At 41.5% G+C, this 20,605-nt stretch overlaps 1 protein-coding gene across 1 annotated transcript in view; it reads right to left on the minus strand.

Annotated features, from left to right (window-relative positions):
• The window catches only part of PLBD1 (phospholipase B domain containing 1), a 72,599-nt gene extending 52,681 nt beyond the window's left edge, over window positions 1–19,918 (minus strand). Inside the window, exon 1 of the mRNA XM_066264532.1 lies at window positions 19,133–19,918. Coding sequence (XP_066120629.1) covers window positions 19,133–19,247 — 115 coding nt within the window. The 5' untranslated portion in view covers window positions 19,248–19,918. The remainder of the gene's footprint in view (window positions 1–19,132) is intronic.
• Window positions 19,919–20,605: the final 687 nt, after the last annotated feature.

Consider the following 20,605-nt stretch of genomic DNA (forward strand, 5'->3'; position numbering starts at 1 on the left):
ATAAAACTCTTCAAAATTCAGCTGGACTGGGTGTCTCTACGTAAACTTGATGAAATGAGGTACAGTGCCATTCAGAATCTGGGGTGCAGTACTTTATAACATATGAGGGCTTCTCCGGGATCTGGTGTTTAGCGTCACTGGATCGAGACACCCCGAATCGAACGAACTCTCTGCCGAGCTGCCCGGCCCCGCTTGAATTTCGAGGAGAGGCGCCACCTGAGACTTTTCAGGGTTCCTGGTCTTCCTGTGGGGTCTGGACCATTCCTTGGTAGATGTCTCCTGGTTCCCAAATTCGACAATTTGGATAATTTGGCAGAGAAAATCGAGGAGGTAGGTAGAGCAACTCTTTCTGCTTTACTGAACTTTCTGGCTTCTTTTGAACTCTTGCTTTTGCTTTTATGTTTGTAACTAGTTTGTAGTCTGCGTCAGACTAGAATGTAGGTAGAGTGGATTTGGGGGCTTTGCTGAGTTGGGACTCTGGGAATGTGGAACCCTGGTGGAGTAAGTAGGGCTTTCAAAACTGCTTTGCTAGTTGTTACTAGTCTATAGTTTTTATGTTTTGAACTGGAATTGCCGCGAAACAGACCAGACGTGGTTGTAAGTTCGCACAGGCTCTCCAAGACTGAGACGTTGGTGGAGAGTTTCAGTGGCCCTGCTTTGGGTTTTGCTAGGAGAGGGACTTCTGGTTATGCTCTGGAGGGACGATTGATGGGGATTGAGCCCTGCTTTAGGCTCCTGGGGATATCTGCTCGTACTTTAGAAGGACATTAATGGGAACTGAGTGAACCAGGTCCTCCAGTTCTACAGCAGACCTTCAGAGACATCAGTTTCTCTGAGAGGTATTAGTAGGAACTTCATCCTGCCCAGGACTTCCAGAGGTGTCTAGATGAGGCTCTCGGTAAAATGCCAAAAGTGGGTTCATTGCATCTATCTCTAGGAAGGCTAATGGAAGTTAAGTCCATCCAGGATTAGTCAGTCTCACATTGCACTGAATCAGTGGAGGCTGAGCCAACCTGGATTGATTAATCTCCACCAAAGACTTCCAAGAGACGTTTCTGTGTTTGTCGTGATCTCAGTCTTTATTTTAATGTTTCTGTCGCTAAAACCCCTGGTTAAGAAATCTGCTGCTGAGAACTGCGTGCACCTGAGAGGCCACAAAGGGAGCTCTTCCCTCGTCTATGAGGCTTTGTCTTTGTTTATCAAATTATCCAGTATTATTTAATTGAAATAGGCCTGCATTGTTTGTGTATAAGTCCTTTGTTCAATGTCTAAATGTGTCTGTTTGAGTCTTTTATGACAAGATTGGAAACTTCTGACTAAAAAGCAATCTTAAGTAACGAACTATTATTCTCTTTGTTCTCAAATTAGCTCCGGGGTGCCCTGTAGAGGGTTGTTTCTTCTTTGAAAAAATCATTCTCTACAGTTGGCTTCTTCCCCTTGTCTTGTATAATAATATCTCTGTAGTCAAACACCCTCTTATTCTGGGTGCTAGTTAATTATCTATCTTATATTTCTTGATAGTGCACTAATTCTTAGATTCTCCTGAAACAAGTTTCAGTTTTGTAATAAGTAATAGCAACCAGGAATTCTAATCCCCGGATAATAAGGAAAGTCTGGAATATAGTAATTGAGAACCAAGGTTGTCTCGATCAATTTCCATACATTGATGGATGGCTAAATTTAATAATGAATCTGCCACAGTGACTTAAAAGCTTGCTTAATTCAGAAAGGGCTTGCAATCGAGCAATTTAAATAAAAAATAAAGTGGAGCCCACAAATTGAAAGGGTTTCTCCAAACTCTGGAGCAAAAGGACTAGCAAGTAAGCAGTTTGAGTGAGAGAAAAGCCAAGCCGGTCCACGCAGTGCGCAGAGAAAGGGGGTGGGGCCACAGCCGAGGAGAGGGAAAAGTACAAATGCCCCTCCCCTCTCCGTCCTTCTCCAGTCCCCGCGGGTTCTGCACCGGAGCGAGCGGAAGGCAAACAGTAAACAGCAAACCAAGAGAAAAGCCCCGTCACCTTCAGGCGCACCGTTAGGTTAGGATTCAGCTTGCTGTGTGCGGGGTGACTGGAAAGAGCAATGAAGGATAAAATAACTAGAATATAGAATAAAAATTAACTTCAAATATCTGCCTACTGACCAAAAGAGGTTTTGCCCATTTAGAAATTACAGGGTACGAATAGTATTAAAAATTAGAACTTTGCTTTTTAAAAAAATCTCTAAGGAGAGAAAAAGAATTTAGAAATTAACAAACCATAGGTGTGGACCTTGCTAGTTAATTGGCAGTTTCTTAAATTAAATTGCAGCTCCAGAAGGAGTGATAGAATCATAAGTAATAGAATAGTAATTTAATTGTGGGAAATATTGGAAACCTCATATAAGCTAAAGCAACTCACTACTGGGAAAGTAATTTTGTGAAAATTGTATATAGCTGCTCAAAGCAAGGCAGTTAGTTTACAGGTGGCAAATTGGTTCAAGTCCTGCTTAGGAGAAGCCCCATTGTCTTGCTAAGAGGCTTGGCTACAGGACAAACTGCAGGGAAAAAAAAGGCAAAAGCGGCAAGCTCTTAGTTCTTGGAGTCTGCCTCTCCCTCAGGCATCCACCCGCCCCTCATGCAAAAGAAATTTAATATCTCACTGCCAGCTGAGTAGTTTATACCAAGAATCCCTTATTATATAAAAGTATTTTCCATGTTAAAATGTATATATTGTTTAAAAGGCCATTTGTTAATTCTTTTATTTGCTGTTTTATAGCCCTATAATATTGGAATCTTAGTTTAAATATTAGGAATTATTAATAATGTCTTCTATGTAATGTTTAGTTTATTATTATTTTGAAACAATATTATTCAATGCTAAGTCATATCTTGGAACTCCTACAAACCTATTTTTATCATGCTTTTGTTAAAATTTCTTTTGAATGCTAATGTATTGAATTATTTAGCAGCAAAGAGACTCTGGAATTCTAAAGGAGACACCCAAACCTATTTTTCTTGAATTGATCCAGCTAACAACATTGTTTTTGTCTTTTTCCAAAAGTTTATGTAAATAGAAAAGGGCTCTCAAACCCCTGAGCAAAGCTTTTAAGGTCTATAATGACCAAGGTAGTAAAAGAAAAGGCAAATAAGGCCCAAAAGAGATCAGGAAAATACCAGCTATTGGCATACACCCTTTAAAAGGCTCCAATGCCTCAAAGGGCTTCATAGGATTCCATTAGGGCCTTGCGTCAAGAGTGGAAAGAAAGGTCATTGAATTGAAGCCTGCCAGGCTTCTCAGCCCCACCGGGGAACATGTCTTTGCTGTGGAAAGAGGGACATGAGAAGGTAAGCTGCCCCCTTGCTCCATGGAGAGAAGGTTCAGTCTCTTCTAGTCCTGCTCCAGCTACCTGTGACCTGACCTTGCCCAGCATACTGGGATTTGCCACTGAAGGCTAAAAGGTGCCTAAGGCTGGCCATTGGCCCCATCTCATGACATCGTTCATGAGCCTAAGGTATTTCTTCCAAGTAGCAGGTAAACTGATCTCAATTCTTGTGAAAACAAGTGCCATTTACTATGCCTTGTCTGAATATTTGAGTTTTATTTATCCCTCAAAGATCTCTACTGTGGGTATTGACAGTCTAATTTTGTTGCTTTATTTAATGTATAGTATCTCCTTTATTCCTCTTGTCTCAATGCCCCATGCCTATTGTAGGCTGGGACCTGCTCCTAATTCCAACTAGAAGCAGTGGTCATTAGGACTTAGACTCTAGCTGCAAAGTATAGAATGTGAGCACAACTCCAATGCCTTGTGGACTTTTCCAGAATATGTGTAACTCCTGTTCTTTAGGACATTTCTTAGATTAAGGGAAATTAAGTTACACTGGCAAATAATATAAAGCAGTAATAGTATCAACATAGACTTAGTGAAATTCCGTTAACATGTTAAGAACATTTGTGACTGTAAGAATTTTATTTTGAATCCTGTTATATTAGTTAGAATTTTATTTTTGTTTAATAATCTAGTAGGCTTTAGTCACTTTATTGTATTAAGATGCTTGTTATAGTATTTGTTAACATTAGCTATTGAATTTTATTGTTAATTGTAAATTTTTCCAGTCTGCCTCAAAATTGGAACATAGTAATTCAAATGAATAGAAACCACCCAGAACCAATGGGGCCTTGGGACCCTTATTGCCAAAGGTTTATTCGAAACCAATTAGAAAAAGAATTTGGCCAACAGAAAAGGGATATAATTAGAAAGGCCAAACTTAGAATCTATTACAGAAGGCATAATATCTGAATGTTCAGTTTATGCTCAAGTGAATACTAAGCAAAATAAGGAAATTATAGGAAAAAACAGGGAAAAAGAATTTTCCCAAGTAAACATTTAAAATAGACTTTAATAAAATAATTGACAATTGTTAGGAAATTGCTATATAGAATTCTTTCCAGGTTAGCTTGCCCATTCTGGTATTGGACCTGCATTTGTGTCCACAGTTTCAAAGCAGTAGGAAAGAAACCCAATATTAATTAGAAACTAATTTGAAGCTACATTGTACCCACAGGTACTCAAAGGTTCAAGGCAAATAAATTACATGAATCAAATAGTAAAAGAAACATAACAACCCTTTCTCTAAGTACTTGCAGGATTTACAGGTTACTCAGCAAACTGTTCAAAGACTGTCCAAGAGGTGCTTTCAGCATTACCAGGAGATCAAGTACATCACCCAAGGACTGACTTACACATGGACAGGTCCACACACCATGATTCTGACAACTCCCACTGCTGCTAAGGTAGAAAAACAGCGTGCCCTACTCCAACCACAAACCAGAAGCTGATTGGTCTACGTATGGCGAATGTATGAAAAACTCACTAAGGACTCCTTTTTATCAGACTTTGGGAAAGGGAAACTAGGGTAAAACAAAAGCCAGCTTAATTGTCACTAAAGGTTAAAGGTTTTAAAATTAAGAGTTCTGACTAGAAAGAAATTGTATGGTTTTGATAATAGAAGGTATAAGGCATAGAAATACTTTTGAAAGAAAAAGGAAAAAGGAAGTTGTTATGAAAGCCAGTTATTTCTGGACAAGAAAGTTTATGAAAGTTGAAAGGTTTATGTAAGTTGCAGAAGGTTTGTGCAGGTTGTAGGAGGTTTGTACAGAGAAAAAAAAATTTGAACAGTCAGAAAACTGGTTTTCAAAGAATGTTTAATTAGTCACCCTAGCTAACAATCCTATTGTCTGCGGCGATTAGTCCTCTTACTTTAGTATTGTCTTGTATCATGTTTAATCAATTTTATAGCAAGGTTTGTTCAAGAAAAGGTAAATTGTTACAAAGGCCAATTTGTTTTATATAAATTGCAAAAGGAAATTTTACAGTCTATAGGAAATTAATTAGTAATATTTGTTTCTTTAGTGAACTGTATTGCTATTAATGCTGTCTGTTAAATTATCTGCTACATGTTATAAGTTAAAATCGCTAGACAACAGCCTCATACTCTTCAGAAAATTAAGTCAAGAATTTGACTTAAGAAATAGAACCAGTGGGGATTGTTGTAAGGTACCAAAAGGCTAAAAATTGATATTGATATTCTAGGGGGAAAGATCAGGCTTTCCTGTCCCATCCCTATTTTAGGGAGGGGAGGGAGAAGAATGTAGAAGTTGCTGGCTTGCAAGAACAATGGGTCATTCAGTTTTAAATATAAAATAAAGGTTAACCTAGAAACTTCTTCTCTTTCAATAAGAGGCAGAATTTACATGCCACCTTGCATTGATTGTAGTTCCTCCCCCTCCCTGGAATCTTGAGAGTAAAATACCTCTAGGCTAGTGAGGGAAGATGAACCCTGAGAGATTTGTAAACATCTTTGATTGTGTTACCTTGAAAGTCTTAATGTTTCTGTGTATCTCCTAAACCAGTGGTAGTCAACCTGGTCCTTACCGCCCACTAGTGGGCGTTCCAGCTTTCATGGTAGGCGGTAGCGGAGCAACCAAAGTATAAATAAAAAGATAGATTTAACTATAGTAAGTTGTTTTATAAAGATTTATTCTGCCAAACTTAGCAAAAATTCGACATAAAGTACTTGGTAAATGATTATTATATGCTTTAACTTGCTGTAACTCTGCTTTATAAATTTATAAAGTGAAGTTACTTCCCTACGTTATAAATCACCATTACGATGGAACCGGTGGGTGGTTAGAAAACTTTAGTACTAACAGAGATACAAAAGTGGGCGGTAAGTATAAAAAGGTTGACTACCCCTGCCCTAAACAAATGTTGTCAGCTCATGCTATGATGTCATGCTCTCCTCCGCCTGTGTGTGATCAAGTGTATATAAGCAGCCCCTGAATTATTTTTGGGACTGCACGATTTGGGCCTGCAGATGCCATGTGGCTGGCATATTAAAATTTCCTCCTGTAATAAAACTCTTCAAAATTCATCTGGATTGGGTGTCTCTACATGAACTCGATGAAGTGTGGTACAGTGCCTTTCAGAATCTGGGGTGTGGTACTTTATAACAAGGTAAAAAAAAATGTTAGACTCTAGTGACCACTTATTCTTAAAACTCTTTCTTCTCTTGAGTCTGGGACAACACTCTTCTGAATCTCCTCCTCCTTTGCCTGTTTGTACACTAAACAGCACACTTGGTAAAAACCATCTGGATGAGTCCATAGGTACTAGAAATTCAAAATATTTAAAACAAAACCTATACTCTCTCCCAACCCATCCTCCGTCTTCGGTGGTCTCTGTGATTTTTCAGCCTGAAACCCGAGTCCATGCAGGACTCCACGGTCTCCTGCATAACCCATGTTTAACCAAACTTTCTGAGTGTCTCTCCCACCAGTCTTTAGCTCTGTGTCTCTATGCTACTTTAGATATCACAACTAACCTTATCTTTAAAGACACCATTTCAAGGTCCATCCTTCATGCTCTGCCAAAGTGACCTTTCTAAAATATAAGACTAATTTGTTTACTTGACTACCAAAAATCTTCAGTGTCTTCCTTTTCCTAGAAATAAACTTCTGCTTAGACCCTCTGTCTTCATCACCTGGATTGTACTCCTCATCCAGCTGTATCCTCACCCCATGCCCTTTGTGATCTGGAATCATTACACACCCCTCTCCAACCTGCCGTGGGTGGGTCCAGCACTTCTGACTTTGCATATGCTGTTTCCTCTGCCTGAGAGTTTCTCTCTTGTTAACCACCTAGTGATCTCAAAATTGCTATTTAAGCCTCAGAAGACAGCACTTGAACCCCGAAGGGGCTGACTTGCTCTATAAGCTCTATGTACTTTGTATATGCATCTTCTATAGGTCTTATCACTTTGTACCATAACTTACGTGTCTGCCCGGGCTCCTACTCTGTGAACTCCTGGCCCCAAACTGCTTCTTCAACCATTAGTGGTCCATAACAGATACTCAATAGATATATATGAAAGGAAGAGAGACTTGGGAAAAGAGAACATATAAAAGAAGTGGAGAAAGGAAATGGTATATAATACATTCACTTCTCTGCCTACGAAACTACTGCACCGCTGCTTAGTAAAGACAAACTTCACATTCAGGTCATCAGAGGTGGGAGGAGGCCAGAATGACTCTCAGGGCTAGGCGGAGACTCAGCAAATGAATGTTGTGTCATTTACTGATAAAGGGAGCAGGTGGGGAATAGTTCACAGAAGAGATATAAGTATAGTTTTGGACATACTGAATTTTTAGTAGTTAAACTACAGGCCCTGGCCAGTTGGCTCAGTGAATAGAGAGTTGGCCTGGCGTTCAGGACTCTTGGGTTCGATTCCCAGCCAGGGCACACAGGAGAAGCACCCATCTGCTTCTCCACCCCTCCCCCTCTTCTTCCTCTCTGTCTCTCTCTTCCCCTCCTGCAGCCAAGGCTCCATTGGAGCAAAGTTGGCCTGGACGCTGAGGATGGCTCTGTGGCCTCTGCCTCAGGCGCTAGAATGGCTCTGGTTGCAACAGAGTGACGCCCCAGATGGGCAGAGCATCGCCCCCTGGTGGGCGTGCCAGGTGGATCCCCGTCGGGTGCATGCGGGAGTCTGACTGCCTCCCTGTTTCCAACTTCAGAAAAATAAAAAAATTTAAAAAAAAAAGAAACTATAAATTTTAATCAGATTAAATATTTATACACATATATAAGGTTATCTGTTGTCAACATTCAAAACTGACTCAACATTTTGGGTTTTTTGATGCAACGATTGTCTATCAAATAAGTGTTAAAAGTAAAATCTTAATCTTAGAGCATCATGACCACAATGGTAGACTTTCTTTTAAAATGGTCAAGTAGAGGTAATGACATTGATTATCAAAAGTAGGTGCAGAATACTTTGGCAATAGACTCCTGATGCCAAAGAATCATTGAATTGTTAATAAAGCTACATATCAGCCACAATTTGACAATTGTGGGCTGTATCTATAGAGACTTCTTTTTCCTTTCTCAAATATAATAAATAAATATGCTTTTTGAATTAATTTTTGGACCATAAATACCTCAGCTCTTCCCAAGCCTTTCTCACAGATTGTCTTTGACCTTCCTCTCCAGTGAGTATTACCGGGAAATGAGAAAGCATGGCTGACTGAATAAACAACAGCCACAACTGGCCACAGCATGGGTGGTGTCACAAAGAGGAACTGCAAGAAAAGGAAGGTAGACTAATCAGTCTTTTTTCTTTCAGTTCCTTTTTTTTTCTTTTTTTTGAGAGAGAGAGAGAGAGAGAGAGAGAGAGAGATAAACAGGGATAGACCGGGACAGACAGACTGGAAGGGAGAGAGATGAGAAGCATCAACTTATAGTTGTGGCTTAATTGTTCATTGATTGCTTTCTCATATGTGCCTTAATGGGGGGGGAGGGAGGGCTGCAACTGAGCCAGTGACCCCTTGCTCAAGCCAGCCACCTTAGGCTTAAGCCAGTGACCTTGGGCTGCAAACCAGTGACCTTTGGGCTCAAGTCAGGAGTCAGGGACCATGGGGTCATTTCTATGACCCCATGTTCAAGCAAGCAACCCTATGCTCAAGTTGGTGAGCCCATGCTCAAACCAGTGACCTTAGGGTTTCGAATCTGGGTCCTCAGTGTCCCAGGCCGATGCTATCCACTGTGCCACCAGCTGGTCAGGCTCTTCTCTTTCACTTCTACCCACAAAGCATGGTTTTAGCTATGTTGTCATTTCTCATCCAGCACCCTGACCTTCCCTTTCCCTGTCCTTTCACAATGCACTTTGGCAGCCTCTTGCCATAAACTTGGCTTGCTCTCAATCTAAGCAATCAAGGGCTTGTGTTCTCATTGTTACCACTACTACCTAATTTCCTGACTACAAATAATACACTTCTGCAAATCTATGCTTTTTGACATCAATGTGCATGCATGAATTTAATGATAAAAATTTTCTGCTAACAGGCTGACCAATTTAGCAGATGCTTTGAAAATTAAGCCAAAATCTGAATTTCTCAACTCACCCTTGACTGATGTTCGCCATTCCTCAATGTTTTCTCTACATATCATTTCTTTCTGGTTTTCCCAGAACCACACTATTTTTTTAAATTTTCTTAAATCCGCCTGACCAGATGGTGGCGCAGTGGATAGAGCATCGGACTGGGATGTGGAGGAGCCAGGTTCGAGACCCCAAGGTCGCCAGCTTGAGCGCGGGCTCATCTGGTTTGAGCAAAGCTCACCAGCTTGGACCCAAGGTCGCTGGCTCAAGCAAGGGGTTATTCCGTCTGCTGAAGGCCTGCTGTCAAAGCACATATGAGAAAGCAATCAATGAACAACTAAGGTGTCGCAACGAAAAACTGATGATTGATGCTTCTCATCTCTCTTTGTTCCTGTCTATCCCTGTCTATCCCTCTCTCTGTCTCTGTTAAAAAAAAAAAAAATTCTTAAATCCTTTAATGGCTTTTAAATCATTATAATTTATTTATTTTAAAATAAACACTCCATATTGGAAGCAGATGTTGTAGAAAATATAATAACAAAAAGGTAGGAAAATACTACCTAATTCTAATCTTAACCTCACTTCACGTGAAGCTCTGTGAAGGCAGGGACTGCTTCTGCTTACAACTGCACGTTCTAGGGCCCCTGTGCCCGGCATAGTAATGTATCCGTGACTCTAGTTTAATTGTGTGTGGGTCCCTGAACCTGTCTCCAAGGCCCCCTTTTCTCTGACTTTTCAGTGAGCCAACAGCAGCCCCACCTTGGCTCACCTCTGTCACTACGACTTTTATTTCTCAGAGAGCCAAAGCAACCCCCCAGGCTCTCCTGTTGCTTCTTCTGTCCTCAGCCCTTCCTTGTTTTACTGTTTGCAGCTTTAATAAACATGCTCTCAAATGAAAAACAAGAACAAACAGAAAAAAATCAACCAATGAATGAATAAGTGGAACAAATCAATCAATGTTTCTCTCTCTCTCTCTACCTTCCTCTATTTTTAAAATAAATATAGTATATTTTAAACATATATATATTATATATATATAATATATATAATATATATAACAGCTTTAAAGCAACAAAACACCAAAGCAAAAAAATGCTGGAGATTTGCTTGAAACTGGAACGATCCCTTTGTTTCCTTCTCCTTTTCGAAACAAGCCTATTCTTCCCTACTGGATTAAATCAGAGTTCTTGCTAAATGTCCTACCAAAAGAAAGTTAACTTTGCCCCATCCTAATTTGGCTCTCTTAGCTCACTCCGCATCTAAATTCCTCTTTAGTTATGTGTATTTGTATGTATTTATTCACATAAGTTTAATTTTAAGGTCCTTGAGAATCAGTATAGGTATCACATATCTTACTGTATCAACTTCCTTGGGCCTAACACAGCTTCTGTGTTGATTACCATATTTTTCGCTCCATAGAACGCACTTCCCCCCCAAAAAAGTGGAGGGGAAAATGCCTGTGCGTCTTATGAAGAGAAAAATACGGTATTTTATTAAATATTTTAACACACCATTTGGGTTCAGAATATTTTTTTTCCCCTCCTTAAAACCATAGGTGTGTCTTATGGTCAGGTGTGTCTTATGAAGCGAAAATAGGTATGTGCCTAAATCCCAAATTTTCACACTAGCTGCAAAGATCACACTCAGAGACAAATTTGTATCAAGAGTGTAGTATATTAATTCTTGATTTCTAATTGTGAATTAGAATTTTGGTATCTTAGGTTTGCAAATGCTGATTTGGATAATCTGATACTACCTTATGCTGGAATTGTACTTGCATTTGCAAGGCTAACTGAACCAATTTCAGAGCCAGCTTGTGCTTTTCGATCAAGAGACTTTCAAAACTTCCCATCAGAAAATGGTATCTGTTGTTTGGTCAGACACAGAGTTTCAAGTTTTAGACTAAAATTTCCTAATAATTTCACTACCTCTATTAGTGTCATTGTTTACCACATTGAGTAAGTTCCTGTATTGGAGCAGAACAAATGAGGCAGGATAGTAAGCAGTTAGAAAAATTCCTTGGCAAGTGGAACGGGGAAAATGAGACAGCTGATTCGAACTGCCCCACCCCACCCCACCTACCTGCCTCCTTCTCCCTTGCATGGTCACTCTCTTAAGCATTAAGCCCTGAGGACAATGGGGTTCTGAACAGCATCAAATAATCTTAGGAACAAAACCTCAGGGTCTGTTGGCCACAGAGGTGGAGTTTTGGTCAGACTAGAGATAATATCTAGACATCAGTTATGTATCAGCACCAGTCCCAGAAAAGCAGCAAACCAAAGTGAGGCCATGGCCCACATCAGGACCAGCTGCAATGATTAATGACCTCTCTAACACTGAGCAATCAGTAGGGGCCTTGACCGTGAACACACCCAGAAAGCTGATGAATATTCTATTGAGATCCTCCTCTGAGAACTCTTCCAAAGTCCCCACCTTTAAAAAACATATAAAATCCTTAAGGCAAGGGACCCAGCCTGCAAGTGCTCTCTCTCCCTCTTTCTGAAACACGCTCTCCCTCTCTTGCTCTCTCGTGCTCTCTCTCTCTCTCTCAGACCTGAACCTTTACCCCACCCTCTTTCAGGTGCATACCTTGGCTTCCTTTCTCCTAAACTCCAAGGGATCTTGTTTTGCCTCCGTAACTTGTTTCCTGAGCCCACACACCCCAGCTGGCTCACTTCTACCTCTGTGACTTTCTAAGTAAACTTTGTTTTTCACAAGAGTTCTTGGCTCTGAATTCTTTCTTAGTCAAACTCAAGGACCGAGGTCTACATTTGCCGCTAAAACATAGAAACTACATAATAGCTTAATGTATTTTCTAGCCACATATTAAAGCTAAATTTTCAAAAGATTGCAAAATATAACAAGGAGCAATTGGAATCTTCTCATTAAAAAAAAAAGATGAAGCTTAAATGCATTAAAAACCTTAAAATACTGAACAAAATAAACCTTTTGAGGTTCATTCCATTATTGGTGCTGCTACCTCATTTGCTATCTCAATAGGTAATGCTTTATAATTTGGAATCCAACAATGCAAAAGATAACAGGTGACAAAAGTAAAAATAATGCCTAAATAAGTATGAAAGCAAAAATTTCCATTCTGCATGTCAAACAAAGTTCCAAGATGAAGATCACATGATTCGTAGTTTATATATTATGACACGTAATCACCATGAAAAAAATTTTTTTAAATATTCTCCTTCGATCTAAAGACTGAAGGAGGATTCTTTTTAATTTTCTTTTTGAGAAAGTTTTTGATTTATGCTATCAGATTCACATTTCCAGAAGGACAAGGAAACAGGTTCATAATCAAAATGAATGGGCACTTCTCCCAGAAGTTGTTTTGGAATTTATCTTGTATACTTTTTTATAAACAAACTGATATAGGGAGAGCACAGGAAAATGTTTGAGCTCATAGAGAGCACTTCTTTTAGTCTGAGACATCAAGACAGTGGAGATGAGCAATAGGAAGTCTTAGTGAGGCTCAGAAAGACAGAAAAGAGTTGAGAAGTTCTAAAGCAGCCATGATTAAAGTAATTAAGGTGATTTCAGTCAGACAGGTATAACCCAGAAAAGTGACCATGGACACTGCTTACTGTATTCTGAAACAGCAGCTTAATGAGTATACCCCCAAAGTCCCCAAAATTCTAGGCTGTGACTAAGGAAAAATCCTGATTGTGTAAGTTATTACATCACAGCACACAGATGGTCATCTGCAATTGATAGGGGAGCCCAAAAGTGAAAAATTTGACTTCAGTAATAGTAGCTTTTAGTTGTAATGAATAGGTGATATGTAAGGGTTAGGAAATAGTTAATCTGCTTGCTGTTGTAATGAATAGGAGATATGTAAGGATTAGGAAATAGTTAATCTGCTTGCTGTTGTAATGAATAGGAAATAGGTAAGGGTTAGGAAATAGTTAATCTGCTTGCTGTTGTAATGAATAGGAAATAGGTAAGGGTTAGGAAATAGTTAATCTGCTTGCTAGTCTCTTTTAATGGCTTCCTGGCCTTTACTTCCTAATGTAGTAAAAAGTTTACCTTTGTAGGAATGTCGGGAAAAGTTTACATTGGGGAGGGACCTGACAATTAGGGTAGTTTAAATCACAATAGTTTTTTGTAAAAGCCTAGCCACAGGATTTACTGTAAAAAGTTAAGGTCTATAAATTAATTAAAAATTTAGTTCACCAATCTTAAATATTTACTTTGTATCCTAAGAATACAAGGAGTCTTTTTGTGTGTGTGTGACAGAGACAGAAAGTCAGAAAGAGGGACAGATAGGGACAGACAGGCAGGAAGATGAGAAGGATCAATTCTTTGTCACAGCTTCTTAATCTCCTTAGTTCATTGTTTGCTTTCCAATATGTGTCTTGACCAGGGGGCTACAGCAGAGCAAGTGACCCCTTGCTGAAGCCAGCAACCTTGGGCTCAAGCCAGTGACGCTGGGCTTCAAGCCTGTGACCTTGGGCTCAAGCCAGCGATCATGAGGTCATGTCTATGATCCCATGCTCAAGCCAGTGACCCCACACTCCAGCTGGTGAGCCCCTGCTCAGATGAGCCTGTGCTCAAGCTGGATGAGCCCGTGCTCAAGCTGGCGACCTCAGGGTTTCAAACATGGGTCTATCGCATCCTAGTCCGACACTCTATCCACTGCACCACTGTCTGGTCAGGCATAAAACAGGGAGTCTTTTCACAGATAATTTCCAGAGGTGCTAGGTCCTGGCTGTTACTGGGAGACACCTGCCTCCAGGTGTCTTAAAGATTTACAGAGGACGCCAGATAGGACCATGCTGATTAGGCCTGTGCTACATCAAAAGAACTTGCAGAGGAAATGTTTCTGCAGCTGAACCCCCACCTCCTGCACATTGTTACTGACTAACTGCATGGGGTTTTTACTTTGATTTCTTTTCCCCTGAACCTTATAAAAACTGCCAGCACCAGGAGAGTGGGGGGGGCAACTTTGTGGACAGGACTCCCTTGCCTTCCAGGGTACCTGTACGTATTTCTGAATTAAAGACACTCTTATATACTCAGTCTGGTTCATCTCTTTTGATTGGCTAAATGCCACAGACTGCCTTGAACCCACAATCTTGTAACCTTATCAATAGATCCATGATGCCTTTTCAAAGGAAAGCAACTTCAATGGCCAGTAACAACTGCCACTCAATTACAGTCATGCATAGCTGAACAGTGGAGATACATACTGAGAAATATGTCAATAAGTGACTTGGTCATTGGTGGAATTTCAGAGTTCAGTCACAGAAACCTAGATGGTATATCTTACTATACATCTATTACCCTGTAGAGGAGAAAAAATAATTTTTTCTGTTCTTCTGGGTCTTTGACTGAGCCATCCCAGAAATAAAAGACAGATTAACAAGAGAAAATCAAACAAAAGTCAAATAACATGTATCCTTCCTGTATACATTGGAAAGATCCAGGAAAATCAGAGTAATTCACTAAAATGGCTGAAGCAACCACCTTAAATACCATTTTCCACTGAAGACAACAGATGTTGGGGGTGAGGAATTCAGTTATGGAAAAGCACAATAAACAAAGGTAAGGTTGTTGTGCAGACTTTAGTTGTTGCTTTCTGTATTGATGAAAATTTCTAGAGGTAAGGTCATTCCCTTCTTGCTGGTACAGTGGGGGAGGCACCCATACAAATGGAGATTTCCCTTACAAATGTAAATGCCTTTTAGAAAAGGCATTTTGGCTTTCACATGTCTCCCATGCCTGCTGTTTCTTAAATTAACCAACATAAAATAATCCTTATGCCAAATAGATATGTTTTGGGATGACAAATTCGGTACCCCTACAGCTCCCAGACTATAAACCTGTACAGCATGTCACTCTGCTGCAATTGTAACTCGACAGTCCGTGTGACGTGCTGCACTCTGAGCTACAATGACTACGATATCACTAGGCAGGCGCAGGACTTTTCCAGCTCTATAATAACCTTATGGGACCACCACTGTATATGCAGCTGACTAAAATGTCATTATGCGGCATAAGACTGTATATAGCGATCCCTTGTCCATGGTGCGGGTGAGGCTTCAGAACACTCCCCCACATCCCATGATAGGTGAAAATTCGCAAAATAGCCACCTTATATTTATTTTATTCTTTATATATACTGTATTTTAAGGCTTTATAAACCCTCCTCATACTCTTTTTTTTTTTTTTAACAGTGATTTTTTTTTAATTTTATTCATTTTAGAGAGGAGAGAGAAAGGGAGAGAGAGAGACAGAGAGGGAGAGAGAGAGGAGAGAGAGACAGAGAGAGAAGGTGGGGAGGAGCTGGAAGCATCAACTCCCATATGTGCCTTGACCAGGCAAGCCCAGGGTTTCGAACCGGCAACCTCAGCATTTCCAGGTCGACGCTTTATCCACTGCGCCACCACAGGTCAGGCCCTCCTCATACTCTTATAAACCTTTCCCACACTGTTGTGAACCTTTCTTACACTTCCTATGTGTTTTCCCTATGTGTGAGTCTTTGTCTATTCATCTGCTGTACGCTACGTATTTTATTTTGATTTAATATTCTTATAATATGTTTTAATTAATATTTCTATATTGTCTTCAATTTTTAGGCTAGAAAATGCTTATTTTATCGCAAAAATAATTAAAATAATAAGTATATAAAAATACCTATATACTGCAAAATCCCTCAATATAGTGAAAAATCTGCAATACAAAATTAGATATATACAATTTAAAAATCTGCGATACAGTGAGACCGTGAGATACGACTGTATAGCTCCTACTATATATAGCCAGGCACTGTTCCTCACACTTTATGAGATAGATAGTATCATAATATCTATTTTACAGATGAAGAAACTGAGGCTTAGAGAGATTAGATAATATACTTAACGTTGCACGGTATGTATTAGAATCGGGTTTCAAACACAGGCACTCTGGTTCCAGTGTATGTTTGCAGAATTTGATACGACCTCTCTAACATTATATTTCAAAAAATGAAGAATAGCCATAGAGTGGACGTATGGAGCAACCAGTTTAAGTGAATTTGTAAATAAGAATGCTCTCAGAGTTAAAGGATCATTTAAGATTGGTCTCAACCAAAGGTCAGCTAAGTCATGGTAAGAAGACTGAATGAAAGACTCCCAGAACTGTAAACTCCCCGATAGCCAGGGAAAGGTATTACTTATCTAGAGGGACAATCTGTTAGTCTCAACTGGGCACTGGTGAGTCATAGTGAGCACTGTCCATGGAAGGAGCACCAATGAGTTGATTGAAGTGTCGAGTCCTACTGGGAGGCAGGTGAATCAGCTCCCCATCCTGAGAACCCCTATATTATCTATTCCATGTAGTCTGAGTACAAGAACCTTCCTGGAGCAGGCTACACAAATAGCCAGTCTGCTAAAGATTAACAACTAGCATTTTGGTGAACATACTTTGTGTTTATCAGGGTGAATCAACTTCCTTATCCCCGATTAGCTCTGGAGCACTAGAAAGAATGTACAATATCTGGAGTCTAGCCATGCAAGTGTGAGAGCCAGATTTGGAACCAGTTTTACCAAGGTTTATGCCATCTTATAAGTCTCTTGGCCTCGAACCCATCCGTTCCCTAGTGACAACCTGACTGCACTATGCAAACAGCTTAGAAAAATTATACAAGACATCCTAAAAACAAATATGGAGCTTTTCTTCTGGAAAAATAAAAGCAATTTTCTTACACATCTAAAGTCTATAATAGTTTGAAGTCTTTCTGGATTGCTGGTGTAAGGTTGGCAGAATGGCTAGTAGCAGAAATGATCTCATGCTCTGCCTTGACTCCCAACCCACTTGGCATGGAGTCAGGTTATCTATCATTTGAGGAACTCAGTTTAAGAAGCAGTTTCTAGGCACTGGCCAGGTAACTCAGTTTCTTAGAGTGTCATCCTGACACACCAAGGTTGCAGTTTGATCCCCAGTCAGGGCACAATAGGAGAATCAACCAATGAGTGCCTAAATAAGAGGAACAACTAACTGATTTCTCTCTCTCTCTCTTCTTACTCCCCCTTTTTCTATAAAATAATAACAATAAAAGTAGTTTCTTGCCAAGTGATAGCTTCTAGAATAGACAGTGTCTCATCTTCAGAAAAGTCTCTTCCTCACTCCTCAGGCTGCCCCAACTCCCATCTACAGAAACATTTAAAACAATCCCAATCATCTAAAAGAACAGAAAAGTGAGAAAAGTTTCAGCCAGCATTCCAGACACAAAACTCTTTTCTATATCTGGGGCCTCTATCTTGTCTCAGGTGTGTGAATGAACAGTTTCCCTGGGGCCAAAAGGTGATGTCAATGCCATCTCCATCGTCCTGGGAAAGAAAGAATGTGTGGGTAAATCCAGCATCTGGAGCCTGGAGGCCTGGGCAGCTTAAAAGAATGGAAAATTTTAATAGTTACAAGTGGGCTAGCTGTGAAAACCAAGGTCCTGAAATAGGATGGAAGGTGATGTAAGAAGAATCAGTACGCTCATTTGAGAAAGGTACGGACGGCTCTCTCAAACTCTACCTTATTCTTATGCAAGGTCAACACAGAAAAGGGATTATGAAATAAAACAAAGTGAATCCTCTCTTTATATTACTTCTGAAGTCTTTCAAATTTCTTTAGTTAATGTTGGTTTTACTCATTGGGAGTGCAAGTGACAAATCCAAGGTCATTTTTCTGGTTGTTCGTTTGGTTTTTGCAAAGGGTACATACAGAGAAGTGTCAATACTTGTAAAGGTTAAGACCTGTTTTTCTCAGGGAAGTAGTTAAGTAAATGCATTTTAACATTTTAGCTCTGCTTTCATATGCTAAATTTCTCTTAATCCCAAATATTCTCATCTGCAGAATGGGGATAATAATCTCATTTAGATGATCCTATAGTGAGCGTTTTAAGATAAAACAGAAACCCCTTTAACAAGCTGACAATACCAAGTTGCACTTCTTCCCATTTTATTATTATTTTTTGTTTTGTTTTTGTTTGTTTTTGTTTGTATTTTTCTTAAGTTGGAAACAGGGAGGCAGACTCTCGCATGCGCCTGACCAGGATCCATCCGGCATTCCCACCAGGGGGCAATGCTCTACCCATCTGGGACGTAGCTCTGTTGCAACCAGAGCCATTCTAGCGCCTGAGGCAGAGGCCATGGAGCCATCCTCAGCACCCGGGCCAATTTTGCTCCAATGGAGCCTCAGCTGCGGGAGGGGAAGAGGGAGACAGAGAGGAAGGAGAGGGGGAGGGGTGGAGAAGCAGATGGGCCCTTCTCCTCTGTGCCCTGGCCGGGAATCGAACCCGGGACTCCCGCACGCCAGGCCGACGCTCTACCACTGAGCTAACCGGCCAGGGCCCCCATTTTAAACCAATCATTGACAAAGGTGTGGGGCGGGGTAAGGGAATGGCATCCTGGAATCATACTTCCCTATGATGTGAATAAATATATTTAGATGTCCTTTGGCTGGCGCTTTGAAGACCAGCCGGGGCTCAGCAAGCCAAGCCGTGCAGGAACGAACCGATTTGTCTGCCAAGATTTCTGGCCAATACTTTGCAAGTTCGCGGAGCACACCCATGCCCTTCTCGCGGACCGTCCCGGAGCCACAGAGCGCCAGGACGAAACCCCGTCAGTGCCCGCAGAAACGCGCTCCTTGCGTCCCGCCCCTCGCCCCCGAACCCGGACACCCGCTGGACACCGGGCGGCGACTGGCGCGGCGAGGGGTCTGTCCCGGGCGCGCTCCGCTCACCTGCCAGGCTCTGCGGCACGGCGGCGGCCAGGAGCAGCAGCAGCAGCAACGGCGACGGCGGGGTCGATGGCGCGGGCAGCCGGGGGAGGCGCCCGTCCAGGCTGCGGCGGGACATGGCTCTGCGGCCGCGACCTCCGCTCGGCCGGACCAGGCTGCCTGCGGTGGCGGCTGTTGAAAGAGCGGCTCGTGGGCCGGCAGCGGGGCGCCGCGGCTCAGAGTTGGAGCGTCCTTAACTTTCTTTTTTCATTAGTTCTGCTGGTTTGGGGCTTTTGATGGCGAGGAAGCCTCACGTGGCCCTGGGAACAACCTTCGCCCCGTGGTGTCCCAGTCTGGGAAAGGCGGGTCCTTTCTGACCCTCTAGCGCCCAGTGGGCCGGGCCGGGGAAGCTCCTCAGCTGCACTTCTGGGACTTGCCGACGTTACGCGCCACTTTCTCTGCACTCGTCCGGCAACTCTGCAGCCCTAGGTTTGAACAAATCAGTTCACTTAGCACCACTTGCCTCCGTGTGCAGGGCCAGCCACTCCACTCAGCGGAGGTGAGGCACCCCGAGCGATGGGGAAGAGCATGCCCCTGCCTACACGCAGCTCTGATTCTCTGCCGTCCCGGAGACGTCTTTACCTGGCCTTTGTCCCGCAAGGATCAGAGCCCCTCCATCCCAGGCTGTTTAACCTAAATCCACGTGCTACAACTGGTGACTTTTGATCCTTTGTTTTTCTCTTCATTGGCTGGAGCCACCAACGGAGAGTGATTGAGACCCGGCTGAGAAATCCCCATTTCTGTGCAGTCAGTTGAAAGAGACATTGTGAAGTAGGCAAACCTATGTCTTGGGTGACATTGTGAAGTTGGCAGAGAGTGCCCTAGGTGACATTGTGAAGTAGACCAAAGGTATTTTATTCATTCAATAAACATTTATTAAGCCCACCTTGTGGGCCAGGTACCAGAGGTTTTATAAAGACAATAATAGCATGCCTTACCACAGCCAAGAAGGGCAGAGCCATATAAATCATATAAATGTACTTGGAAGTTGTCATTAGTGCTATAATAGAGCTACGCTGAAGGTACATTGAGGAACCAGGGCGCACACACCATCACACACTGAGGACCTGGGCACTCACTCTTCTCTTGGTCTTTCTTCCAAGCTAAACTGAAGTGGTAAGGGGAGATGGGAAGGGGGAGTCACCTTTCCTACAGTGCGAAATGCATTTGTAATTGTTAGATCTAATGAACAAAATAAAGTAACAAACACCATATCAACAGACTCATAGAGAACAGACTGACAGCTGTCATGGGGAGGGTAGTCGCTGGGCTAAAGTGGTGACAGGATTAAGCAAAAAAAAAAAAAAGCAGGCAGGCAGGAAGGAAGGAAGGAAGGAAAGAAGGAAGGAAGGAAAGAGGGAGGGAGGGAGGGAAAAGGAAAACAATGAACTCAAAGACACAGACAGTTATATGGTGATTACCAGAAAAGAAGAGGGT

This window comes from Saccopteryx bilineata, chromosome 1, assembly GCF_036850765.1.
Source record: "Saccopteryx bilineata isolate mSacBil1 chromosome 1, mSacBil1_pri_phased_curated, whole genome shotgun sequence".
In the NCBI taxonomy this organism is placed as follows: domain Eukaryota; kingdom Metazoa; phylum Chordata; class Mammalia; order Chiroptera; family Emballonuridae; genus Saccopteryx; species Saccopteryx bilineata.